This window comes from Helianthus annuus, chromosome 5 (assembly GCF_002127325.2).
Source record: "Helianthus annuus cultivar XRQ/B chromosome 5, HanXRQr2.0-SUNRISE, whole genome shotgun sequence".
Taxonomy (NCBI): Eukaryota; Viridiplantae; Streptophyta; class Magnoliopsida; order Asterales; family Asteraceae; genus Helianthus; species Helianthus annuus.
In genome coordinates, this window is record NC_035437.2 from 104,080,247 (window position 1) to 104,103,196 (window position 22,950).

Consider the following 22,950-nt stretch of genomic DNA (forward strand, 5'->3'; position numbering starts at 1 on the left):
CAAACTACAGGGACGAAAATGGCAGTTAACTCAATTGTTTGGCTATATAAGATTGGATAATTGGGTTAAATAACAAAACTTAAATAACCATTATGCCAGAGATCCAATTCGCTTTCGAGTGAAAACCAAGCTGATAACCAAATTTGTAATTTGGTTTGGTTTTAAATGGTTACGATTTAACTTGAATTTCAATAATCAGTTTGTAACCCAATCATAAGGACCCTAAGAGTCTACCTGGCTATGTTGGGATATTTGGAACTACAGGTGCACACATCAGGTTTTTTTATACCCGGTTTCGGGTATGGAACCGGGTCTGGGTATGATCGGGTATTGGAAAATTGGGTATTAAGAGAAACCGGGTAGGGTTCGGGTTTGGGTTCGGGTACGGGTATGGAGAAGAAAAACCATAACTCATGTATCCGGATAGGGTATGATCGGATTTGGGTATAACGGGTATGGGTCAGATATTAATACCCGGATTTAAAAAAAAAGTTTTTTTTTTTATTTTTATTTTTTTATTACTATTTACACAAAAGCAAATTCGTTTATGTTGCCTTCCTGTAGTTTCTTGCTAAGGGAGATTTTTGTTGTTATGGAAATATAATCCTTGTGCTGGCTACAAAAGTTTAAAAATTAAACTTGTTTTGTAATTTGTAAAAATAATTAATTAAAACAATAACATAAATTCACTTAAATACAAATTATTTGCTATATAATATGCATTTAAAAATAATAATTATAAAGTTGTAAAGTAAACATAAAAATATACTTTAAAAATTCGGGTATTATATCGGGTATTAAAAAACTGGTATTGGGTTTAGGGTAAAACTGGTTCCGAGTATTTTCGGGTATAAAGCGGGTACGGTTTCGGGTACAAGTATTGAGTTCAAAATGTATATCTTATCCATACCCTACGGGTAGGGTTGGGATACCCGGATACAAAAATAAACGGTTCCGGGTTTTTTTCAAAGGTCCGGTTTCGGATACGGGTTTTCTGTGCACCTCTATTTGGAACAATGCTAGTTAGTAGTAACGGGCTGATAAAGACTGGACTGAAAAACCAAGCCCATATGGCCATAAATAAGGGCTTTTGTACAAACCGTATGATAGCTAATATGTTATTTTCTTACAAAGTTATTAAAAAAAAAATATTAACATTTGAACACGAAATGTGTTTTTTATGGCGTATGGTTAAGATGTCACTAACCGGGTTAGTAGTTAGTATGTTAGTTAGTATCACCAAGTTAATATTAAAATTCCCTTTGCGTGGAATTTGAACCCAGGACCCCCAAGAGAAGCAAAGCTTCCCACCTCCCCTTTAACCACTAGAAGCCAAAAGATCATTGGTAACACGAAATCTGTTTGGCTAGGGTAATTAGTCATTGAAACATGCTTGTAATTAATAAGTGAACACTAGATTATATAAGACTCGTTTTCCAAAATCAAACTATGATCAAATTAAGAATATCACCAATAGGCTAAATATCATTAAAATCACATGTTTAGGGTGGTGTCAAAATGTCATATTTTCACACCATTTAGCAATGAAATGAAATAAACTCATATAAAGTAAGCATACTCTTCATTAAATGGTACATTTCACTACAGTACATTCACAATTTTTTACTCTTTCTTATATCTTTTGTTTTGGTGTAAAAAAACTTATTGCGTAACTTTAATAGTGTATAAATGACCTAGAATTTGTTATGAAAATGTTTATATACTGTCGAACCTACATAGAGTAGTTTTAATGATATATGAGTCACTGTTTTTCTATTACATTGAGATGTTTACCTACCTCAATAATTACACAAGTCGTCTCAATAACGCCAACTAAGATTCGTGCTTCTTTCATAAATAAATATCAAACTCACGTGTGATGACTTCTTGTTATGACAGATGGTTGGTCCCAAGAATTGTAACCATTGATTTAACTAGGAAGTAGGGATGCTAAACGGGTCGTGTTCACGGGTTAACGGATCCAACCCTATCTGAACCCTAAAATTTTACATGAATCTGAATTCGAACCCAAAAATCATGTTCCTAGACTCCTAGTAGGAAGCAATGACTGGAGTCAGTGGCGTCTCTGAGAATTCACATACCCTGTTCGAGCTCGAAAAATGGGCCCATATGCTTTAACGATAAACAACCTAATTGCAAAAATGACAAAAATTTAGTATTGGATTGGGCCCAATAAACCTATTATTAAGTTAGGTAAATTATAAAAAATACAAATCTTTTGATAATGGGTCTCTATATTGGATTTGTTATGTGTGTACAATTTTTGTTTTTCAATAACATATATATATCGAATTTTTTTAAAAAAAATCCCGTGCCCCTCGAAAAAACGGGCCTTGTGCGGAAGTACTCCCCGCACACCTAAAGAGCCGCCCATGACTGGAGTAGACCTCACAGTCAGAGTTGGAGGGTCAATATATAATTGTATACAAAAAAAATCTTATTTTCCTTCAAAAACCTTTTGTGATTTATAAGCAAGAAAACTTATGCTTGTCTCTAAATAACTTTACTGTTTTCCTAAATATAAAATCATGTTTGATTCTCTAAATATCAGCGACAATTCAAAGGTTTAAGATACGGTTTACTATAATACACACTTATCATATTGTAAATTACAATGAATCCTACGGGTCGAAGAGTCAGTGAGTCCATCTCTCCTTTGGTTCCACTAATGATCATCTTGCAAGCTGTTATCAGTTATTTATGTCAAAAACAATGGTCTCTTTACAAAATCAAACGAATCTGAACATTTTTACAAAGATAGATCTAATCAAACCAAAGTAAAACTCTCAACAAACTCACAGCTCACAAATCGATCACCAACAAGATGACCTATTCTCACACAGCTCTCGATCTAACAGGTTAACAAAACAATATTCGCTCAAACGCTAAAGCGAACTGTGAAAGAGACTGCTGGAAAAAACGAGAGAACCTAACGGACCATTCTTGACAATCTTCTATATCTAACACTTTAATATAGCAGACCGATACCCTAAGCCCATCTACTCCCTTTCGCAACTGATAAGCCCAATAACTGCTCCAAAGATTTAGCCCAGCACTTTTAGACAATCTCGAGCCCATCACAAAAACAAACAAAAATATTAGAAACCATATACAAAAATATTTATAAAATATAAAACTGATTCTATAACAATATTATTTTTAACACCCGCCCTTAGTTTTATATTTCGACCATGTTAATAAGGCCTAGGAGCTAACACATATTATCATGAAATTGTGGCAATAAAACTTTGTAAGCACATAAAACGTTCAGTTCACCAAGTACATTAACAACCAGCGACTTAACCTCACAAACAACCTCACAAACAACATCATACACACCACGATCTCTACTTCTATAGTAGATTACAAAACTGTTGTTTGTTTTTTTTCCCAGACTTTTTTAACTTTGAAAACAAATGACTAAACATTTGTTCACTCAAAATGAATTAAATAACTGAATTACAAATTTCCACTTTAGAAGAAACAAGTAAACTCTAATTATGTATAGTTATAAAAGATCAGCGAGATATGAAAAAAAACAAGAATCAAAGTGTCTATAACAATTATCACAAATCACAAGAATTTATAATAATAATAACAATAACAATAATAATAATAATAATAATAATAATAATAATAATAATAATATATTTTATAATAATAATAATTATAAAATAATAAAAAACTATGTTTTTTTTATATTTATCATTTAAATATATTCAAAGAGATGTTTGAGTTTTAATAACTTAGTTAACTAATGACAGATGTTATTTATGTGTTTTCAAGGGACATTGTAAGATGTTAAAGTGTCTTTCCTCTATTCAAAAGGGTTTAAATTCTACAATATACAAATATAAAATTATTTAAGAATAAAAGTTTGGCGTTTGAATAATAAGAATTGTTGTTAACTAGGTTTTGCCCGCCCGCGTTGCGGGGCATTAAGCCGAATATTTCTTTCTCATAGCATGTACGTCTGTGTTTTAGTTACTTGTACATACTACTCATAACATGATCTCAAAAAAAAATTACATTGAGTAAACAAAGTAAAACAAAATACTACCATATTTGTGCAAAAAAAAAATAAAACGATGGAAAAACTACCGCTTGGCATGACGGATAAAAATTAAATCGAGCCAAACAGTTAAAACAAAACACTACCATAGTCTTCTAAAAAAATATTAAAACGAATTTTATACTGGGGGGCAAAATCGTAAATAAACACAAAAAAAATCATGTCGAAATGTAAATCAACTTAAATTTATATCGACAAGTAAATAAAAATAAAGACGTAAAACTTGATTAAAAAGTATTTAGAAAGTTAAGGGGTTATAAGAGTCAATGCTGAAAATTAAAGGGTAAAGTAAAAAAGAAAAAAGCCAAAAAAAAAGGAAAAAAAAAAGGAAAAAAAATTGACAACACCACTGTAGCAAAGTGGTGTTTGTCAATTGATAATATTATTAATATTAATAATAATAATAATAATAATAATAATAATAATAATAATAATAATAATAATAATAATGTTGAAATGACTGACTGGATTAACTGAGCCAAGTCGCATTGAAATCTTGCACTCACATGACGATGGGCCAAGGGACACTAGGAACCGCCCATGAAAAGAAGTATATAGTCCGTGATATCATGGCCCATGCATAAGTTAGTAACATTTTTAAAACTTTTTAATAAGAATAATTTTTTATACAAATTCAACTCCTACTAGCATCACTTTAAAGAACATTGGTGGTGGCAATTAAGTTTAGAACTAGGCCTCTCTAGAGGTCGCCAGTTCGAAACCGAGTCGAATCGAGTTTTACCGCAGTGTGCCTTCGGGCGGGCGGGTTTTTCCCAGAACTGGTGGCTCGTATATGCATCCAACTCTGACCGTTATGGAGAAGGAGATGCATTTACTCGATTGAGGGCATTACAGGATGCTTATCCGGTGATTTAGTTGGCCATTCAAAAAAAAATAACTTGCACTCAGTTACATGTACATGTGTCAAATACTGCGTACAAACATGTGTCAAGTGTGTTATACAATTATTATAGTTATACTAGCGGTAAGACTCGTGGGCAAACACAGGTCGTTTCTTAGAAAACTATGCATAGCCCATATTGACAGAGAGTAAAACAATAATTAGTGCAGACTTATAAAATAGATATACACTAATGGTCAATAGGTTTAATCAATAGCAATTCCATTATTATTATTTGATAGCAAACTACTGTTGTCTATTAACTGTTAAAAACTTCAGTTGCTTTCCAACAGACTTTCCTAAAAAATGTTATCCATTATCTCCAACAGAGCTTACCAGATGGATATCTTAAAGTGAAACCACTGTTTTCAAAACCATCTGACATACTATATTTTATTAACTTTAGATCGAAGACAATTCTTGCAATAAGAATGAGAAATATACGGTACTTGTAATTTAAATTCAAATAAAGTTAAAACCAATTTTTGCAAATAAAGTTGACCAATTCCATTGATCATTGCTTAAAGTGAAACCACTGTTTTCAAAAAGTCTGTTTGACCAAAGTCAAACCACTGTTGGCAAAACTATGATTCTTAGTGGTTCAAAATCTGTTTGACTTTTGGTTAACATCTGTTTAACTGTTGGTCAACATCTGTTTGATTTTTGGTCAACAACTGTTTTACTTTTGGTAAACATCTGTTAGACTTTTGGTCAACATCTCATTTAGAATTACAGAGAGTAAAAAAATAATTAGTGCAGACTTATAAAATTGATATGCACTAATGGTCAATAGGTTTATTCAACATCAATTCCATTATGTGGATAGCAAACCACTGTTGTCTATTAACTGTTAAAAACTTCTGTTGCTTTCCAACAGACTTTACTAAGAACTGTCATCGATTATCTCCAAGAGAGCTTGCCAGATGATTAAATAGATAGTAACTATCAGATGTTAGTCGACCCAAGTTAAAAAGGCCAGTCAACAGAAATTACAAAGGTTAGTAAACAGATATTAAGAGAATAATGTTATTAACAACATGTGTTCTCAGGATAAGCTTAATGCAGAGCAAGTATCAGATGCTTTCAAAAAGTTGTATTGCTTTCCAACAAACATTTCCTAACAACAGTTCCTCCATTATACCCAACAGACGTTGCCAGGTTGACAGATGTTTAGTATCATTATAGATTTTGTAAAACTTCCTTGTAAACCACATTATTAGTGGTTGTACAGACTCGTTTATCTTTATCATAAATTAAAATTTTCAATCCCTTCCTACTTTTTACTCTAGATACAGCAGCAACATAGAGCTGGGCATGACTAAACACTGGACGTGGAAGATATAAACCAAAACGCTCCAATGATTGTCCTTGACTTTTATTTATTGTCATAGCAAAACACAGTGAAAGTGGGAATTGTCTTCGAGAAATCTTAACTGGTATTCTTTTATCTGAAGGTGTCATCTTCAGTCTTGAAATCAAAGTATGATGACCTATATTAGTCCCTGTGATAATTTTTGCTTCAATCACAACTTTTCCGAGCTTCGTGATTTGTAAACGTGTACCATTACACAATCCATTTGCCTGATCAATGTTTCTGAGTAACATCACCGGAGCACCAACTTTCAGTACTAATTTATGATTAGGTAAACCAGATAAACGAAGATTGACTAACACATCAGGAGAAAACAACGCCATATTAAGCTCTGATTCTTCCTCCGATTGGCATAAACTATCTGAACTAAAATAAACCTTTTCTTCACCGGGCAGACTCTCTAACAACTCTTTATTTATTGAATCCACTACTTCATTAGTTGGAGCAAGAATCGCTCTTTGTTGGAAATACGTTAAATCCCACAAAAACTTATTCATGTCCGGATATATATATGAAATGAGAGAAGAAATAGGATTGACTTGGTCATGAATAAGTAAATCATCTGGTATTTCAATATCAATCTCACCATCATTTTCTTCACCAAGCAGACCATCACCAAGCTTTAAAATCCATTCTCCAAATTCCTTTATTTCTTTCAAATTTGCTTCCTGACAACCAATTCTTAATCTCATGTTCTCAGTTAGCTTTAGTACTTTACAGTGCCGCCATATATAAGAAGAATTCAAAGAAGCATTGACTATCATTGTTCTGGTACCTTTAGGGATGACCGGAAGAATTTGTCTAAAATCACCACCAAATAGAATGACCTTTCCCCCAAACGGCTTCGATTGCATGTTCAGTTGACTGGAACGTGATATGTCTTTCATTGTTTTATCAAGAGCCTCGAAACAATGCTTGTGAGTCATAGGTGCTTCATCCCAAATAATCAATGTTGCTTTTTTATTTAAAGCACTAACTCAGTATTAGGCTCTATCGAACATATTGAATTCTCATTGATGTTGATTGGAATTACAAACCTTGAATGAGCAGTTCTACCACCATCCAGCAAAAGTGAAGCAATTCCACTGGATGCAACATTCAATAAAACTTCACCTTTTGATCGTAATGCAGCTGAGAATGTCTTCCAAAGAAACGTCTTTCCAGTTCCACCATAACCATATACAAAAAACACACCTCCATCACATTTTTCAATCGCTTCCATAACAATTTTATATATCCTTTCCTGTTCGGCAGTTAAACACTTTACATAACGATCATGTTCCCTTTGAAGAGCTAGTCTGTCATACGATAATTCTTTCATTATCAATCGATTGTTCAACGATGAAACATAATTGTCCGGAACACTTGGCATATCATCAAAATTTCTCACTGTACTTCCATTGGTAAGTAGCAACTTTTCAATTTCAGATAGACAGATATTTTCAAGTTCTTCCTTGTCACACCCCGATTTCCACGTGTATCATCGGTGGGCCCGGTGGGGGATTACCGTGACGTAGTTGGCAACAATATAGTCAAACCACACAATTATATGAATGCACAGCGGAAGCATAACGATAAATATAATTCAACCATTGATTGTAATATCGAATGTATCACAATTAGTCGAATGGTATCCACAGGGGGATCAAAATAATAAAAAGTATTGTTCAACAGACAAGGCATCAAAAGCTTGCGAGACTCTTTAAGATGCTAAGGAGCTATAGCCAGCCGATTACGTTTAGTACTTGCAGTTAATCTTTTTGGGAAAATACGTCAGTTTACACTGGTAAATACATTCAACCGACACTTTTGTAAAATGTTTATTAAAATTGATTTGAATGCACAAGGCACAAACTCTTTTATAACTTGGGATAATTTATAATTAAATCTTGTAAAGAATTACATGTTTGCTATGCGTTCGGTCGCCCGGGTCGTGCCGGGTTAAAGTTTAATAGACACACCACATAGCATATAACACCGTGGCGGGTAACCAACGGCTATACTTTTATAGCCATAGACATAATGCCGGGTGCACGCCTACACCCGGATGTCGAGGTCGTGGCCATTTCGTAAAATGATGCCAAGGATATCCGGGACATGGTCATTAATCCCCCAAAGGCGTTAAGCCAACAAAACAAGTTTTTAAACGGGTCACATTGATAATACCCAACTACAAATGAGTTGGGGTCAATTGCCCGACCAAGCGGTATTTTAGATACCGTAACCCAAGCCCGTAATACGGAAAATAAGTTAAAAGTATTTACCTTTGCAAGTACAGTCCTTAATTGATTAAATCACAGATATCTTTTACTGGGCTCCTATTCTGGAACGAAGGTTTTAAAATAACTTATTAGAATCCTAACGGGTCTTTATATTAGCCGTAGCCTAGACCGGTCAGTTTCAAATGATAGATACGGTTTAATCGCGTGAAAGGCGAAAACCAGGAATGGAATGTGATTCTGACCCAACAAGTTTGAAGGCTTGTTTTATATGGGTTTAATATTCACACTCTGGATTTAGGGGTCAAAATAATATGGTTTGACCCGTATCGGCTAATTTATGTAAACTAGTTACATAAGCCGAACCGTGCGCAATAGGCGCAACAGATAACCGTAAGAGTCCTACACTTGTTTCCTAAGTCAATATGCCTTAAAGAGGTTGTGGTATCAGTAGGATACCTTCCGTGATGCCCGTAACGAGTTTAAGTTCATTTTATGCCCCGTAGGGGTATTTCGGTCTTTTTAAAGATTATAAAAGAGGTTTCTGAGTTCTACAGGAAATCTGAGTTTCCCGATCAGTTTATAAAGTTCAAAATACTTTATTTATTATTTATAATCAATAGCAACTGGAATCGGGTCAAAAGACCTTATAGAACTCAAGTTATGGCCGAAAAGGGCATATTCGGTATTTACCGAACCGTTGCCATAACCGCAGGTTATGAGCAGGTTAAAAATAATTAAAAATCTTTAAAAATCCCAAAATATTATTTTACATCAGTGAGTAAAAGGTTTGGTGTCGAAATCCGGGATTAGATAGGCGTTATGCTAATTGCGCTATTTAATTACTAAGGTTTCGCAAATTGCGCTAATTAGCATAACTCATATTCTGGACCTCGGATTGACGTGATATTTTAGGGACATGCTTAGAGATCAGTAACCAAGGTCATGATCCTTTCACATGTCCGAACTTCTTGTTTTAATTTATAAAGGGTGTTACGGTCAACGTTTAAGTATTTAACGGAAATGTGTAAAAGACTTGGACAAACGACGAACCGGTCACAGAGGGTGATACCATCATGTGACCTGGTCCTAAGAGAGTCCTAAGGTATATCTATATTACACTAAAACGGGTCAGAACTGTAGTCAAAGCAAAAGTCAAACTTTTGCGACATTCGGCTCCGAACCGGGTCAATATAGCAAATGGCCGAATCAAACGAGCTTAGACAAGTTAATATACTTATTATTATGCTTTATGAGTGTTCAAACAGGTTGCATACTATCCACATTACAGATTATATGTAAAATCGCAAAATAGCTTTCTGTTGACTTTTTCTAAGCATGTTTGACTCGTTATTTGAACTAGTTAGAGTGGTGATCAGAGGGAACCCTTTTAGGGGTTTATTACCCACATAAATACCAACACATAACTATCTTTGATTCGGTAAATCACTGGACCATTTGTGATTAACCATTAAGTCAACCGTTAGTTACGACAGATTGACTTTTAAGCTAAAACTAAGCAAAAACTAAACCACAAAGGGTTGAACAAACTTACAGAAGCTTTATGCACAAAATGTGAAGCTTAGAATGAAGTATTGAGCTCCAGAGATGATCAGAGGTGCAAGAGGAGGTGTGAGGAACTTGGTTGTGCAATTAGGCCTTTATATAGGCAATTTAGATCATCAAGATCATCACAACAAGGTCTACCCATGCTCCTTGATCATCAACATGTGTCCTATAGTGCTAGGGATTGATTAGGGGTCGCCCATACCTCTGGGAAACCCATACATTAATGTTTTACCGCTTTAAACAGCCAACAGCCAACTTTCTGTCGATGGGCATCGCTTACGAACCGTATGGCTTGGGCCTTGCGGTCCGTAAGCCTGTGGCGGAGACAAGCTAAATCTTTCACCCCCTTACGGTCCGTAAGGCAGGACCTTTGCGGTCCGTAAGGGTTGTTTTTAAATCTTTTTAAATCTTTTGTAATGATTAACGAAATCTTCGGTAATTAATAACCTGACCTTTCGGGTTTGAAGGGGTAACTTTGCGATTTGGCCCTCGGTTAATTACAATTAAGGGCCTCGTGCCTTTTACCCATACTGTTAAGCCCCTGGTTAGTTTAATTATTATCCGGAAAGCCTTAACTTTCATTGTTGACGCTTTTAACCCCTCTCATACGAATTTGATCATAATTTTCTCGTTTCAAAACGGAACTTTGCGGAATTTATATAGTACATTATAGTGAGCGTATTTTACTGTTACAAAGCCTCGGGTTCGTCAAAGGGTCACTCAGAGGTATAATTAAACATGTTGACACAGTTAACCCCTGCAGCTTGTAATCTCTCACTTTCTTCCGCGTTTCGCTTCCGTACGATCCATGATTTATTCGTTTGAAGGTACGAGCATCGTTTTAGGTTTACCATACAGTATATTTACCCTTTGTTGACATTTATAACCCTCGAATTTACATACTTTCAAGATTTGTCAACTTTAGTCCTTTATTTAATATCTAATGCCACGTGTAACTCATGACACGTGTTAACACATTATTGGACACAAAATTTCGAGGTGTTACATTCCTGTTGAAGATCCAAATCTAAAACAAATGTTGAAAAAAAGTATTAGTTTTTTCCCAATAACAGAGCTATTGCTTAATTTTAATGTAATTAGATATAACTTTAATAAAATAATAACATTACCTGCAATACCAGTTATCTTTCGTTGCTGATACAGAATGTCTTCACATAACAGGGACTTCGTTTCTGACCAAAAAACACCAAGACGAGATATCGAATTTGACAGCAACAACATTACAAAAAGGTCCTCAAGAAATCTCCGGTTGACCATGTGCTAGCTTCTTTGACAGCATTAACATATTCTTTATCATCATCCAACAGCCCCCATGCAAAACATGCATCTTTAAATGTTTGAAAAACTTGCCCAATAACTGTTTTTATATCTTCAAAACAAGTTGGTCCCTTAATATGATTCAGTAAAATCCTTAGGTAATAACAATCACCAAGTGATGGTGGACATAATGTACCCTCCCAATTGATCCATACGGATGCTTTCTTCAATTCCATTTGCGATTTTTAGCATTCCATACATAATATCCCGGAAACTGAACATATCTCAATGTCCTGGCAAATTCATCGACTTTATTACAATTCATCCACTCTGTAAACATTGTCATTTTCATAGTTGGATCAGTAACAATATCACACAAATTATCATGATCGTTATACACAATACTCTGACCATCTTCACAATGAAAAGGTAATACTTCAACAACTGGATATCTATAATGTATATCATACATGAATATTCTCCAAGCAGCTTCACAAGCAGAGATATATCTACAATCAAGGTATGCTTTTATCTCATCTACAGCTACATTCTGTTCCGTATTATTCTTGGTGCTATTGGCTTGAAAAATAGAAGCAGTGACTCTATCAGGCTCCTTATTAATATATTTAAACAAATATTTGATAGAACCTGACTGGTTGCACCATTCAACGTTAACGTAACACTGATACTTTCTGAGCAGGAGAGCATTGTAAGGAACTACAAATCTATTATCAAGTGTCACACCATTCTTTACTACCGTATTACTTGTTTGACGGCGACGATAGACAGGATATCCTTCAGAATCAACACAAGTCTCATCTACATATTTTTTGGGAAACTTTTAAGAACATTTTTGCTGAACCATACATGGATAAAGTGGGTTGCCTGTACCACATGGTCCATGAATCATAAATTGCTTGACAAGCTCATATAATTCAGGATCTCTTTCTTTATCTGGTATCTCAGCAGTAATAACACGATCAATATCAGATGCATTTGGAAATTTGCTTTCAGCACCCAAGAACAAACATATGTGAGCATGTGGGAGTCCACACTTCTGAAATTCCACTGTATACATAACTGAAATTTTTGAATAGTGGGCTGTTAGATAAATATAATTAGATGTTCAAAGTAAAAAATATAACTAAAGGGTACCTGCTTGTATATCACCAAAGAATTTATGTTTCTTGAAATCTTTTTATAAGATGATCCAATTTACACTTGAATATTCTAGAGATAATATCCGGTCTGTCTTCAGCAATAAGAGCTTTATCGTGCAAACACCTTTAAATCTCAGACCAGTTTGGATTACAAGTCACCGTTATGAATAAATTGGGATATCCAACAGACTTGCAAATTGCCATAGCATCCAAGTACTTTTGCATCATATATCTAGAACCACCAGTAAATGATGAAGGTAAAAGTATAGGTTTACCACAACTTGAGGCATTATTCTCTCCACTTTCAACAATAGCATTCAAGTTCTTAAGATTTTATACTCTAAGTTTAGGTTGTTGTGTCCTTATATAATTCAACCTGGCAGATTCTATCATCGTGTATCCATCAACCAAAAATTGTTGAAATAGTTTTTTCGCATTAACTAACAATGAAAACTGATTCTGTCTATCTTGAATTTTATAACAAAAGAATTCTCTAATTGTAAGATTGGTTCTAAGTACCCCATCATCAATCGCAATCCCTCTATGTTTAATACCAACTCTATAACCATCTTCCGCATATGGGAAAATAAGTGGATATTGCAAAGCAAGATAAGAGGGTTGAAGCTCACTAATTCTTTGAAGACCACCAGACTTCTTTCTAACAACAATGTCCCGTTTATCAAATGCTCCATCAAAATCACCATGTATTAACGCCACAATTTCTGATGCTGTTGGCAAATTGTGAACTCTTCCATCCTTATCTCTTGTTCCAATAAGCTTCAAGCTTACATCTTGAAACTCATTTTCTTGAAAACAATCTCTTACCATTCTGAAGGATTGGACAAGAGGATTGCGAGAATCCAACATATCTTTAAGACCCTCTATGGTTGTACTATCAAGCTGGTTGTTTCTTGTAGTTTTGCATTCTATTTGAGAACTGCCATAAATATAAAATGTTAAAATTTACATTCATTTCAAATGATAATGAATCTAAATATACTGAAAAGCAAAATATATATTCTTAAATGCCACAATTATCATAAAGAAATTACCTTACTGCTTTTTGACGATTTACAACTTCGTTTTGTGAATCATATATGTAAAGCTGGGAGAATTTAGGTTCTTCCCCATCGTCTGGAAGTAGACTACCCATTCGATGATAATTCTGACCTTGTAGTCTAAATACATAAGGACCTTTACCTCTCTGATAACTTTTGTCAAACTTCCCACCAAGAGATGTGAAGGAAAACATCATGTTATATGCTCGAATATTATCCATGAAATTGCGAGACTGTGAGGTACGACTTTTATATAAATGACGTAGTAATGGAAGAGGTGTAGGCGGTCGTGGTAGCTCAACATCTCCATTTGAACAATAGAGAGAATAGGATGTTTTGATACGTTTTTGATTTCCCCTAAGCATTTCATCTTCCCATAACATTGCATCACATTTAGAACACACAAAGATGGCATCTCCATGATCAATATAATCTACAGACTTAGTAAATTTATAAGTCAACATAAGTTTTCTACATATTGAAAAGTTAACAGGAATTTACATTCGTATCTTATACCTTTAGAAATTCCATGAATCTTTCTAACCACAGAATCTGGTAACATCTCATCACTCATTTGTAATTCAATTTTAGATATTCCACCTATATTGAAGCTTGTAAAATAAGATATATATATATATATATATATAATAATTCATAAAACCTAAGATTAAACAAATCATTTGTTTCATAAAATTAAAAACATACAATTTGTAATATCTGATAACGGAGTCCTCTCAACAAAATTGGATATTTGCTTAGTACTTCCAAAAGGAGTGTGATGGACATTCCTTCTTTCGACATTGTTGGTTGAACCTTGTAAAATAGAACATATGTAAGGATTCCAAAAACATAACATATACATACATATTTCTTTTAAATTTTGTTTGCAAAACTATAATACATACCACTTGAAGTATTTGAAAATGGAATCCTTTCAACAGAATCAGATGTTGATGCAGGATGACAACCTCTGTTGTTTCTCTTTTATTGAAGAACATACTTCCTTTTTTTCTCTTTCTTCAGCACACATTTGACATTGAATTGCTTGAAGGTCAACTTCATACTTACTTGAAATTGTGTTATCTGTATCCATATTTTTAAAATACTTGAATGGAAAAGATTGTTGACAACTCGAGAAAAGAAATTTGAAAGTATTGTGAAAATTATTTGAAATTACCAAAAAAAATCTGCAGTAAGTATACCTTTTACTTGTGTCGATGAGTGAAACAAATTACTACTAATATTTGGAGTAGCATAAACAGGAAGATGATACACATTCATTCTCTCAACATTGGTGGTTGAAAATTGTAAAATAGAACATATGTAAGGATTCCAAAAACATTACATATACATACATATTTCTTTTAAATTTTGTTTGTAAAACTATAACACATACCACTTGAAGTATTTGAAAATGGAATCCTTTCAACAGAATCGGATGTTGATGCAGGATGACAACCTCTGTTGTTTCTCTTTTGTTGAAGAACATACTTCCTTTTTTTCTCTTTCTTCAGCAAGCTTTGACATTGACTTGCTTGAAGGTCAACTTCATACTTACTTGAAATTGTGTTATCTATATCCATAATTTAAAATACTTGAATGAAGAAGATAGTTGACCACTCAAGGAAAGAACTTTGAACATATTGTAAAAAAAATTTGAAATTACCAAAAAATATCTGGAGTAAGTATACCTTTTACTTCCGAAGATGAGTGAAACAAATTACTGCTAATATTTGGAGTAGCATAAGCAGGAAAATGATACACATTCCTCCTCTCAACATTGGTTGTTGAAACTTGTAAAATACGAAACATGGGTAAAGATTCCCAAAAGATAACATATAAATATATATTTCTTGTAAAATTTTGTTTACAAACCTACAAGACATACCACTTGGAGTGTTTAATAATGGAATCCTTTTAACAGAATCGGATGTCGATGTACGATGAAAAGCACTCTTGTTTCGCTTTTGTTACAGAACACGCTTCCTTTTTTTCCTTGCTTCAGCACAGACTTGACTTTGACTTGGTTGAAAGAACAGTTCATACTTACTTGAAATTCTATTATCTGTAGCCATAATTTCAAATATCTGAATGAAGAAGATTGTTGAGTACTCAAGAAAAAGACTTTCAAAGTATTTTGAAAATGGTTTGAATTATTTGAAAATGATTTGAGTTATTTGAAAAATAAAGCTATATTATTAGGGGGTAAAATGTAAGTTCCTTATCTCAATGGCGGTAAAATGTAATTTATTATCCCAATGGCGGTTTACCTTTTTTACATAGAGGCAGATAGAAACATACTTTACCTTTTTAACGACTCTCCAAATCCCCTTTACAAAATTGTTTGTCTGATCTCATAAAAAGTGCTTCAAGTTTTAATCACCGATGTCCATTTGAAATATTGAATCACTCCACTTGAATTCTTCTTACTTTTGACATCATCGACAACTTCGATCAAGGTATAATAATATTTATTAAAATTTGTATATACATTAGTTTCATATGCACATTATTAACAACTGTTATGAAGACTGTTCTCAATGTATTGCATGTTTTAGATGATATATCAATTTAATTTTACAAGCTTTTTTATTTTTTATAATGTTTCTGATTTGAAGTTTTGTTCGATATGGTGTTACATTTGGATTCTTGAAAGCAATCGATAAGGTATATTTTGTTGTTTTTCTTACTTGATATTAAAGAATATGATTAAATGACAAATCTTTTATTTATTGACTTGCATCCAAAAAAAGTTATTGAGAGTGGTACTCGATTCTACAGTTTTTAGAAGAATCTTTATTTATTGTTATACTTTAGATAAATCGATAAATATTAAATGCGTTATCTGAATGACATAGATATGTTAAACATTGTTGGTTCACATTTGTTATCACAGTCTTTATAAATAATGAAGTATCTGATAAAATACATTGTCTCATTTTTTCTTTTATTTTTAACCAGAAACATAATATCTTGGAAGATGTCTTTTTATAAATATTTGGATTCTCTTAATTCCAAAATCTTGGTAAGATTATTACATTAAAACCATTTTCTACAGTTTTATTGTTAACAATTAATTCACATATAACATTTGCCAATACTTAAATACTTGAACTCAACAGATAATACCACAAAACTTTGCAAACAATCATTTACTCAAAGAAGTTCCTGGTAACGTTGGCGTTATAGAGTGTGTAAACGGTATGAGATGGGATTACCGATTTTCAAAACACAATGGAACTTTTGCTTGATGGTCCTCAGTTGTCTCTGACCTTTCATTGAAAGAAGGATGTCTGTTGGTATTTAAAAAAACTACACCAAATACATATCTACTGACACCTTTTGAAAAAGTTCATCATTATCCAACAAAACTTCCAATGATTTCTATGTTCACATCAATATCGTTTGAGAGGAAGTTTGGATGTATGGATTCATTCTCCCACAATTTTACTGATGTTTGTAAAGACGTGTTGGTAAGTTTTGGTATTTTAATCCAATACTTAAATGTTACTATAGTAATTAATGATATAGTTGTTAATTTTACTGTCCGAACTTCTTGTTTTAATTTATAAAGGGCGTTACGGTCAACGTTTAAGTATTTAACGGAAATGTGTAAAAGACTTGGACAAACGACGAACCGGTCACAGAGGGTGATACCATCATGTGACCTGGTCCTAAGAGAGTCCTAAGGTATATCTATATTACACTAAAACGGGTCAGAACTGTAGTCAAAGCAAAAGTCAAACTTTTGCGACATTCGGCTCCGAACCGGGTCAATATAGCAAATGGCCGAATCAAACGAGCTTAGACAAGTTAATATACTTATTATTATGCTTTATGAGTGTTCAAACAGGTTGCATACTATCCACATTACAGATTATATGTAAAATCGCAAAATAGCTTTCTGTTGACTTTTTCTAAGCATGTTTGACTCGTTATTTGAACTAGTTAGAGTGGTGATCAGAGGGAACCCTTTTAGGGGTTTATTACCCACATAAATACCAACACATAACTATCTTTGATTCGGTAAATCACTGGACCATTTGTGATTAACCATTAAGTCAACCGTTAGTTACGACAGATTGACTTTTAAGCTAAAACTAAGCAAAAACTAAACCACAAAGGGTTGAACAAACTTACAGAAGCTTTATGCACAAAATGTGAAGCTTAGAATGAAGTATTGAGCTCCAGAGATGATCAGAGGTGCAAGAGGAGGTGTGAGGAACTTGGTTGTGCAATTAGGCCTTTATATAGGCAATTTAGATCATCAAGATCATCATAACAAGGTCTACCCATGCTCCTTGATCATCAACATGTGTCCTATAGTGCTAGGGATTGATTAGGGGTCGCCCATACCTCTGGGAAACCCATACATTAATGTTTTACCGCTTTAAACAGCCAACAGCCAACTTTCTGTCGCTGGGCATCGCTTACGAACCGTATGGCTTGGGCCTTGCGGTCCGTAAGCCTGTGGCGGAGACAAGCTAAATCTTTCACCCCCTTACGGTCCGTAAGGCAGGACCTTTGCGGTCCGTAAGGGTTGTTTTTAAATCTTTTTAAATCTTTTGTAATGATTAACGAAATCTTCGGTAATTAATAACCTGACCTTTCGGGTTTGAAGGGGTAACTTTGCGATTTGGCCCTCGGTTAATTACAATTAAGGGCCTCGTGCCTTTTACCCATACTGTTAAGCCCCTAGTTAGTTTAATTATTATCCGGAAAGCCTTAACTTTCATTGTTGACGCTTTTAACCCCTCTCGTACGAATTTGATCATAATTTTCTCGTTTCAAAACGGAACTTCGCGGAATTTATATAGTACATTATAGTGAGCGTATTTTACTGTTACAAAGCCTCGGGTTCGTCAAAGGGTCACTCAGAGGTATAATTAAACATGTTGACACAGTTAACCCCTGCAGCTTGTAATCTCTCACTTTCTTCCGCGTTTCGCTTCCGTACGATCCATGATTTATTCGTTTGAAGGTACGAGCATCGTTTTAGGTTTACCATACAGTATATTTACCCTTTGTTGACATTTATAACCCTCGAATTTACATACTTTCAAGATTTGTCAACTTTAGTCCTTTATTTAATATCTAATGCCACGTGTAACTCATGACACGTGTTAACACATTATTGGACACAAAATTTCGAGGTGTTACATTCCTGTTGAAGATCCAAATCTAAAACAAATGTTGAAAAAAAGTATTAGTTTTTTCCCAATAACAGAGCTATTGCTTAATTTTAATGTAATTAGATATAACTTTAATAAAATAATAACATTACCTGCAATACCAGTTATCTTTCGTTGCTGATACAGAATGTCTTCACATAACAGGGACTTCGTTTCTGACCAAAAAACACCAAGACGAGATATCGAATTTGACAGCAACAACATTACAAAAAGGTCCTCAAGAAATCTCCGGTTGACCATGTGCTAGCTTCTTTGACAGCATTAACATATTCTTTATCATCATCCAACAGCCCCCATGCAAAACATGCATCTTTAAATGTTTGAAAAACTTGCCCAATAACTGTTTTTATATCTTCAAAACAAGTTGGTCCCTTAATATGATTCAGTAAAATCCTTAGGTAATAACAATCACCAAGTGATGGTGGACATAATGTACCCTCCCAATTGATCCATACGGATGCTTTCTTCAATTCCATTTGCGATTTTTAGCATTCCATACATAATATCCCGGAAACTGAACATATCTCAATGTCCTGGCAAATTCATCGACTTTATTACAATTCATCCACTCTGTAAACATTGTCATTTTCATAGTTGGGTCAGTAACAATATCACACAAATTATCATGATCGTTATACACAATACTCTGACCATCTTCACAATGAAAAGGTAATACTTCAACAACTGGATATCTATAATGTATATCATACATGAATATTCTCCAAGCAGCTTCACAAGCAGAGATATATCTACAATCAAGGTATGCTTTTATCTCATCTACAGCTACATTCTGTTCCGTATTATTCTTGGTGCTATTGGCTTGAAAAATAGAAGCAGTGACTCTATCAGGCTCCTTATTAATATATTTAAACAAATATTTGATAGAACCTGACTGGTTGCACCATTCAACGTTAACGTAACACTGATACTTTCTAAGCAGGAGAGCATTGTAAGGAACTACAAATCTATTATCAAGTGTCACACCATTCTTTACTACCGTATTACTTGTTTGACGGCGACGATAGACAGGATATCCTTCAGAATCAACACAAGTCTCATCTACATATTTTTTGGGAAACTTTTTAGAACATTTTTGCTGAACCATACATGGATAAAGTGGGATGCCTGTACCACATGGTCCATGAATCATAAATTGCTTGACAAGCTCATATAATTCAGGATCTCTTTCTTTATCTGGTATCTCAGCAGTAATAACACGATCAATATCAGATGCATTTGGAAATTTGCTTTCAGCACCCAAGAACAAACATATGTGAGCATGTGGGAGTCCACACTTCTGAAATTCCACTGTATACATAACTGAAATTTTTGAATAGTGGGCTGTTAGATAATATAATTAGATGTTCAAAGTAAAAAATATAACTAAAGGGTACCTGCTTGTATATCACCAAAGAATTTATGTTTCTTGAAATCTTTTTATAAGATGATCCAATTTACACTTGAATATTCTAGAGATAATATCCGGTCTGTCTTCAGCAATAAGAGCTTTATCGTGCAAACACCTTTAAATCTCAGACCAGTTTGGATTACAAGTCACCGTTATGAATAAATTGGGATATCCAACAGACTTGCAAATTGCCATAGCATCCAAGTACTTTTGCATCATATATCTAGAACCACCAGTAAATGATGAAGGTAAAAGTATAGGTTTACCACAACTTGAGGCATTATTCTCTCCACTTTCAACAATAGCATTCAAGTTCTTAAGATTTTGTACTCTAAGTTTAGGTTGTTGTGTCCTTATATAATTCAACCTGGCAGATTCTATCATCGTGTATCCATCAACCAAAAATTGTTGAAATAGTTTTTTCGCATTAACTAACAATGAAAACTGATTCTGTCTATCTTGAATTTTATAACAAAAGAATTCTCTAATTGTAAGATTGGTTCTAAGTACCCCATCATCAATCGCAATCCCTCTATGTTTAATACCAACTCTATAACCATCTTCCGCATATGGGAAAATAAGTGGATATTGCAAAGCAAGATAAGAGGGATGAAGCTCACTAATTCTTTGAAGACCACCAGACTTCTTTCTAACAACAATGTCCCGTTTATCAAATGCTCCATCAAAATCACCATGTATTAACGCCACAATTTCTGATGCTGTTGGCAAATTGTGAACTCTTCCATCCTTATCTCTTGTTCCAATAAGCTTCAAGCTTACATCTTGAAACTCATTTTCTTGAAAACAATCTCTTACCATTCTGAAGGATTGGACAAGAGGATTGCGAGAATCCAACATATCTTTAAGACCCTCTATGGTTGTACTATCAAGCTGGTTGTTTCTTGTAGTTTTGCATTCTATTTGAGAACTGCCATAAATATAAAATGTTAAAATTTACATTCATTTCAAATGATAATGAATCTAAATATACTGAAAAGCAAAATATATATTCTTAAATGCCACAATTATCATAAAGAAATTACCTTACTGCTTTTTGACGATTTACAACTTCGTTTTGTGAATCATATATGTAAAGCTGGGAGAATTTAGGTTCTTCCCCATCGTCTGGAAGTAGACTACCCATTCGATGATAATTCTGACCTTGTAGTCTAAATACATAAGGACCTTTACCTCTCTGATAACTTTTGTCAAACTTCCCACCAAGAGATGTGAAGGAAAACATCATGTTATATGCTCGAATATTATCCATGAAATTGCGAGACTGTGAGGTACGACTTTTATATAAATGACGTAGTAATGGAAGAGGTGTAGGCGGTCGTGGTAGCTCAACATCTCCATTTGAACAACAGAGAGAATAGGATGTTTTGATACGTTTTTGATTTCCCCTAAGCATTTCATCTTCCCATAACATTGCATCACATTTAGAACACACAAAGATGGCATCTCCATGATCAATATAATCTACAGACTTAGTAAATTTATAAGTCAACATAAGTTTTCTACATATTGAAAAGTTAACAGGAATTTACATTCGTATCTTATACCTTTAGAAATTCCATGAATCTTTCTAACCACAGAATCTGGTAACATCTCATCACTCATTTGTAATTCAATTTTAGATATTCCACCTATATTGAAGCTTGTAAAATAAGATATATATATATATATATAATAATTCATAAAACCTAAGATTAAACAAATCATTTGTTTCATAAAATTAAAAACATACAATTTGTAATATCTGATAACGGAGTCCTCTCAACAAAATTGGATATTTGCTTAGTACTTCCAAAAGGAGTGTGATGGACATTCCTTCTTTCGACATTGTTGGTTGAACCTTGTAAAATAGAACATATGTAAGGATTCCAAAAACATAACATATACATACATATTTCTTTTAAATTTTGTTTGCAAAACTATAATACATACCACTTGAAGTATTTGAAAATGGAATCCTTTCAACAGAATCAGATGTTGATGCAGGATGACAACCTCTGTTGTTTCTCTTTTATTGAAGAACATACTTCCTTTTTTTCTCTTTCTTCAGCACACATTTGACATTGAATTGCTTGAAGGTCAACTTCATACTTACTTGAAATTGTGTTATCTGTATCCATATTTTTAAAATACTTGAATGGAAAAGATTGTTGACAACTCGAGAAAAGAAATTTGAAAGTATTGTGAAAATTATTTGAAATTACCAAAAAAAATCTGCAGTAAGTATACCTTTTACTTGTGTCGATGAGTGAAACAAATTACTACTAATATTTGGAGTAGCATAAACAGGAAGATGATACACATTCATTCTCTCAACATTGGTGGTTGAAAATTGTAAAATAGAACATATGTAAGGATTCCAAAAACATTACATATACATACATATTTCTTTTAAATTTTGTTTGTAAAACTATAACACATACCACTTGAAGTATTTGAAAATGGAATCCTTTCAACAGAATCGGATGTTGATGCAGGATGACAACCTCTGTTGTTTCTCTTTTGTTGAAGAACATACTTCCTTTTTTTCTCTTTCTTCAGCAAGCTTTGACATTGACTTGCTTGAAGGTCAACTTCATACTTACTTGAAATTGTGTTATCTATATCCATAATTTAAAATACTTGAATGAAGAAGATAGTTGACCACTCAAGGAAAGAACTTTGAACATATTGTAAAAAAAA

At 33.7% G+C, this 22,950-nt stretch overlaps 3 protein-coding genes across 3 annotated transcripts; all 3 read right to left on the bottom strand.

The window, feature by feature from the left end:
- Positions 1-6,173: 6,173 nt before the first annotated feature.
- On the bottom strand, positions 6,174-7,687 carry LOC110943524 (ATP-dependent DNA helicase RRM3-like). Its single transcript, XM_022185268.1, has 3 exons — positions 7,366-7,687; positions 7,080-7,321; positions 6,174-6,695 (listed from the first exon to the last, which is right to left on the bottom strand). The coding sequence occupies exons 1-3, from the start codon at positions 7,685-7,687 to the stop codon at positions 6,174-6,176; spliced, it is 1,086 nt and encodes a 361-aa protein (XP_022040960.1).
- A 3,971-nt stretch (positions 7,688-11,658) lies between these two features.
- On the bottom strand, positions 11,659-14,224 carry LOC118492136. The gene is made up of 6 exons (XM_035989935.1): positions 14,167-14,224; positions 13,645-14,083; positions 12,969-13,529; positions 12,652-12,716; positions 12,318-12,533; positions 11,659-12,251 (listed from the first exon to the last, which is right to left on the bottom strand). Exons 1-6 carry the CDS (start codon positions 14,222-14,224, stop codon positions 11,659-11,661), a joined length of 1,932 nt encoding a protein of 643 aa, XP_035845828.1.
- Positions 14,225-19,308: 5,084 nt separating this feature from the next.
- LOC110943525 lies at positions 19,309-21,873 on the bottom strand. Its single transcript, XM_035989936.1, has 5 exons — positions 21,816-21,873; positions 21,294-21,732; positions 20,432-21,178; positions 20,301-20,365; positions 19,309-20,183 (listed from the first exon to the last, which is right to left on the bottom strand). The coding sequence occupies exons 1-5, from the start codon at positions 21,871-21,873 to the stop codon at positions 19,309-19,311; spliced, it is 2,184 nt and encodes a 727-aa protein (XP_035845829.1).
- Between the last annotated feature and the right edge of the window lie 1,077 nt (positions 21,874-22,950).